Raw genomic sequence first — 4590 nt, 5'->3', positions numbered from 1 at the left:
AATCAGATCTTTGTAACTTTCAACTGTAACTGTTGATCAATATAGATTTCTGTAGAAATCCTTCATCAACTGCACATTTAATCCTATTGTATCATATTTTAGAATTTTCTTCTTAAAAAAAAAATAATGATTTAATAAAATCCAGCTTAACTCTTCTCCTTCTTCTGCGGTCTTCAATACAAAAGACTTTATGTAAACTTAAAGAGAGACGAAAATTTATGAGTTAAAAGCAAAAATTTTTTTTTATGTTTAACCAACCAACAGCTATAATACGAGAACAATGCCTCAGATACTACACCACACCCACATAATCTCCATTATCTGACAAGTAATAATGTGCTCCATATATTCATTTATACGAAAAGAAAAAAACATTCTTTTCTTTAGCATGCCAAGCAATTTGGCTAATATTTAAGTAAAATTTCAACGCAGGAATTACAACAAATAATAGCAATGGCAAGGAAACGAACGGACAATCACACTTTAATGCATAAGGCATAAGGAGCGCAGGCTGATACGTATACATTATAATAAGAGGGCAAAAGGCATAAGCAACAGCAGCTTAATGTGCATGTACATGTGCATACACCTTTAGGTTTGCGGTCTTGGCTTTTCATGATTTCATCTTGTCACCTTACATTTTAAGAGTAATGTATGTAGTACGTACTGGTTTACTGCCACATTTTAGCCATAATTCAAGTGTAAGTACTCTGCGGAGAAAAAGCAGGCTACAAATGGCCAACCAAAGCTGATTAACGACCGTTAACATTGCTTATGGATTTGTGTAACGCAGACAACGTAAACAGACATATTTACCAGAAAATTCGTTTTTAACATCTTCTCGTTTATATGGATGTATGTATATAGACGAATTTTTGCATAAATTTTAATGTTAAGTCGCTGTTTTTGACAAACACTGCATATTACATTACGCTCTTACATGCATACAAAGACAACAATTGCAATAAAAGATAGACTGAAAAGCATGCCTTAAATATTATTTGTGATCTACCTTTTAAGGAAGGTCTATGCCTAGGTCATTAAAAAAACAGGTAAAAATAAAATATTAAAGCTTCATCCATGGGAGGAGAGGGAGAAGATCTTTGCCAGATGCGGTAGTATTATAATTAGAACTATAATAGTGAAGCAATTAATACCAATAGTACTAGTAGTAATAGTAGTAGTGCTTAGTCGAACATCTTTCATTCCTATAACTCTAGAAGGTTCGATTTTTAACACATCTGTCATTGAAAACAATATCTACACAGTCTGCACACCAAACTATTCTGAATAGTTCTAATTTCAAATGGGAATAGAGAGAGAAAGAGAAAATGAAAATTTATAAGGATCCAAAAAGCATCCAACTCGAACTAAAGTATAATACGTTACAAAAGTGATTTGCCTTTAGGATCGTAGGCCGCTGTACAGTAGAACACCTCGGCAATTACCAGTAGAGTTTATAATAGCAGTAGTAGCAGTAGTAGTAGTAGTAGTAGTAGTAGTAGTAGTAGCAGTAGTGCTAGTAGCAGTAGTAGCAGTAGTAGTAGTAATAGTAGTAGCATCAGGAAAAACTGCAGCAAAAGTGACATCACAGCAAAATAGAGCGTAGACTTTCCGCTTGCCTTCAATTATCGAATTGCTCTTGAAAGTGGACATATATGCCACCTCATCTTCTGTAAACAGGCGCAGGTACCTATTGAATTGATTAATGACACCACAAGCATTCTGAAGTCGTAGGTTACGTGCATTAGTTCGCCGGGGCTACGCTCACGCAGAAAGCAGCAGTAATAGTATTAAGGGTATTACAGCTGAGTACAATAGCAAGAAGATCTTCCAAGACTACACAACAATGCAATAAACTTCGTACACATAACCAATTCTTCTGTGTTCTTCTTCTATGTTGCTATGTACTACAGTTTTCATAGGATATCTGTTATGTCAAGTTTATCTAGTTTTTGACTACGTTTGCCAAGTACGAAATTTATAATACTTTCCTTCTTTTTTTTTTTTTTTTTTTTTGGGGGGTATATAGCCCTTCTTCGTCTTCTTGTTATTATTGTTACGTTTATATTTGTTTACACATATACGTATTATGATCATAATAATGATAGCTTTTACTGAGGAATAAACAATGTTTAACAATTTGTTGTTGTTTGCCAGAAAAAAAGCCAAAAAAACACAAGAAAATGTGCCTAGTAGCAAATGCTCTGAATTAATTAGTTCTGTTAGAAGCTTACATTGTGGCTTGGCAGTGTTGCTCCAAAAATCAAATTCATCCCTCTCATTCAGCTCTTCTTCTTCTACATTTTTGTTTACTATTTGGTCGTGTTAATGTTTGTGTAAAATATAAATGAAACTTTCTAAGCATAATAACAATTTTGTTCTCTTCTCTTTCTACTTTCTTTCTCTTTCATTACTATAGGTGTACACATATATTTATAGTTTACAGCAAAATAAGGTAAGTTTGTTGCCAAACTCTTGGGACACATCATACCTTTTCTATATATATATATATGTACGAATCGTTGAGCGTTTTAAGCTGTTGTTTTCTTCTATACAGATTAAAGTATAGGGACGGGGGAGGGAGGTGGGAGATTGAATAACTCATAGTTTTTGCTTATATAGCATTTTAATTTATTAATGCTTTCATTTTATGGTCTCCAAGAGTACTTAACCTTAATGCTTTACGTTGCTGAATGAAATGAAAAGCAGATCACAATAACAGGAAGTAAGAGGCAACTAGGTAAATGTTGAATGCCTTGCACTTCAAACTGTGGTATTACATGAAAATTCCGCATTATTATTACTTATTTTTTCTTTCTCTAAGCCTGGGGGCTCTTGAGTGTCCCGAATGGAATATACTGGAATATACAACTTAAAATTTGCTAATAATTATATATTCTATCGTATTTACTATCTTCAATTGTTATAGTTACCTTTTAAATTTAAGTCTAAACTTAACTAGGCTTTAGAAATTTAACCTAGCGTCTATACACCTAGATATATATGACCTAAGTTCACTAATTAAAAGAACATAACCTACCATTTGGCAACGATTACTCCAGAGATTGTAGATAACGAGTTAAACCGTTTAATTACAGCAACGCATCGAAGGTTTGATTCATAATTGAAATTTGACATTAACTAGGCTTTAGAAATTCAAGATTCTAGAGACTATATACCTACATATATATGACCTAGGTTTACTTATTAAAGAAACATAACCTTCCATTTAGCTCTAGCGATTTTAGATCAGGACATATTTCTGAGAGAGAGAAATGATTCCATCCTGCTTACCTATAGCTGGATGAGCCTATGAATGCACAGAAGGGAAAACTTTATATGAAAGATTAGCTTAAATATAAAGATTCCTGATAAACTATTTTAATTTCTTCTAAAGGTTCTTCTTCTTCTTTTTTTTTTTTTTTGAAAATAAAAATTGTTTCCGAAAAAGTTCTACAAAACAATTTCTTTAACTTTTTAAATTACACTGCAGTTTCTTTCCATGATGTAAACACTGCTATCAATTGCCTTAGATTAAATTAAAGATATTTGCATATGATTGCCAGGCAAACTAGTTTTAATATTTTATACGTTTATTTTCGATCTTCTCTTATCTCTTATTAGATGTACAATTGAAAAAAAATATAATTTAAGTTAAATCTGAATCTCGATACCCTTCAATCTTTTAGAAGATTGATAAATAATAGACGAGATGCTATATATAAAAAAATCAATATCGATAAGAAGATATTCTTTATCTTAATGCAAGGAGTATAAGCTATTACTCTGTGTACATCTGGCAATTGCTTTCTTAGTTTTCGATTTTTTTCTTTTACTAACCCTTATAACGAATTTAATACACCTGACTATGGTGAATGGTAAAGAAGGGCTATAAAACTGATAATGATTTTTCACAAATTCTCGTTCATACTTAAGATCAGTTGACATTCAAAACTCAAACAGTACTCAACTAAAGCAACTAAGCAATGAAATTAAAAGTTTGTATTATCTTTTTAATGCTACTTATTGCCGTAAGTAAAGGTTATCCACCTTACAACGGGCAACCTGGATGCAAAACTGACGAAGAATTACAAGTTAAATATTATCGCTTCATTACCAATAAAACCCTTTATTGGAAATGCGTAGAAATGGGCAAACCAGCAGTAGTAGAGCGCTGCCCTAACGGACAAGGTTACTTAGATCCTGTGAAATCTTGTGTTGATTTTAGGCATTGGTATTGGACACCTTTAATAAATCAAGCAAAACCTCCCAGCGAACCTGACTATCAACAAGGTCCATATCAAGGACAATACGACTATCAAGGATATTACGGACCGTACGGTAAATACGGACCATACGGCCAACACGGACCCTATGGGCCGTATGGTAAATACGGTCCCTACGGGCCATATGGTCCATAGAAATAACTGCTCCATCTGTTTTATGAATAATTATTATAGGATGTGTTAAGAATTTTGCAAGCGAATGCATTCATCACACAATTGATACGATTGTTAAAAACTTTTAAACTTAAAGAACAATAAATTTTACAAATATACAAATTTTTCCATGACCGTAACAAAATAT

The 4590-nt window shown here is 32.8% G+C and overlaps 1 protein-coding gene across 1 annotated transcript; it reads left to right on the top strand.

The window, feature by feature from the left end:
* The first annotated feature begins 3924 nt into the window (after positions 1-3924).
* On the top strand, positions 3925-4590 carry LOC119634752 (collagen alpha-1(III) chain-like). The gene has a single exon (XM_038029104.1). It carries the CDS (start codon positions 3990-3992, stop codon positions 4422-4424), a length of 435 nt encoding a protein of 144 aa, XP_037885032.1. The 5' UTR covers positions 3925-3989; the 3' UTR covers positions 4425-4590.

The sequence above is a fragment of the Glossina fuscipes genome, unplaced genomic scaffold (assembly GCF_014805625.2).
Source record: "Glossina fuscipes isolate IAEA_lab_2018 unplaced genomic scaffold, Yale_Gfus_2 3, whole genome shotgun sequence".
Classification (NCBI taxonomy): domain Eukaryota; kingdom Metazoa; phylum Arthropoda; class Insecta; order Diptera; family Glossinidae; genus Glossina; species Glossina fuscipes.
Note: the sequence above shows the minus strand (reverse complement) of the source record. Positions and strands in the feature narration are given on the sequence as shown.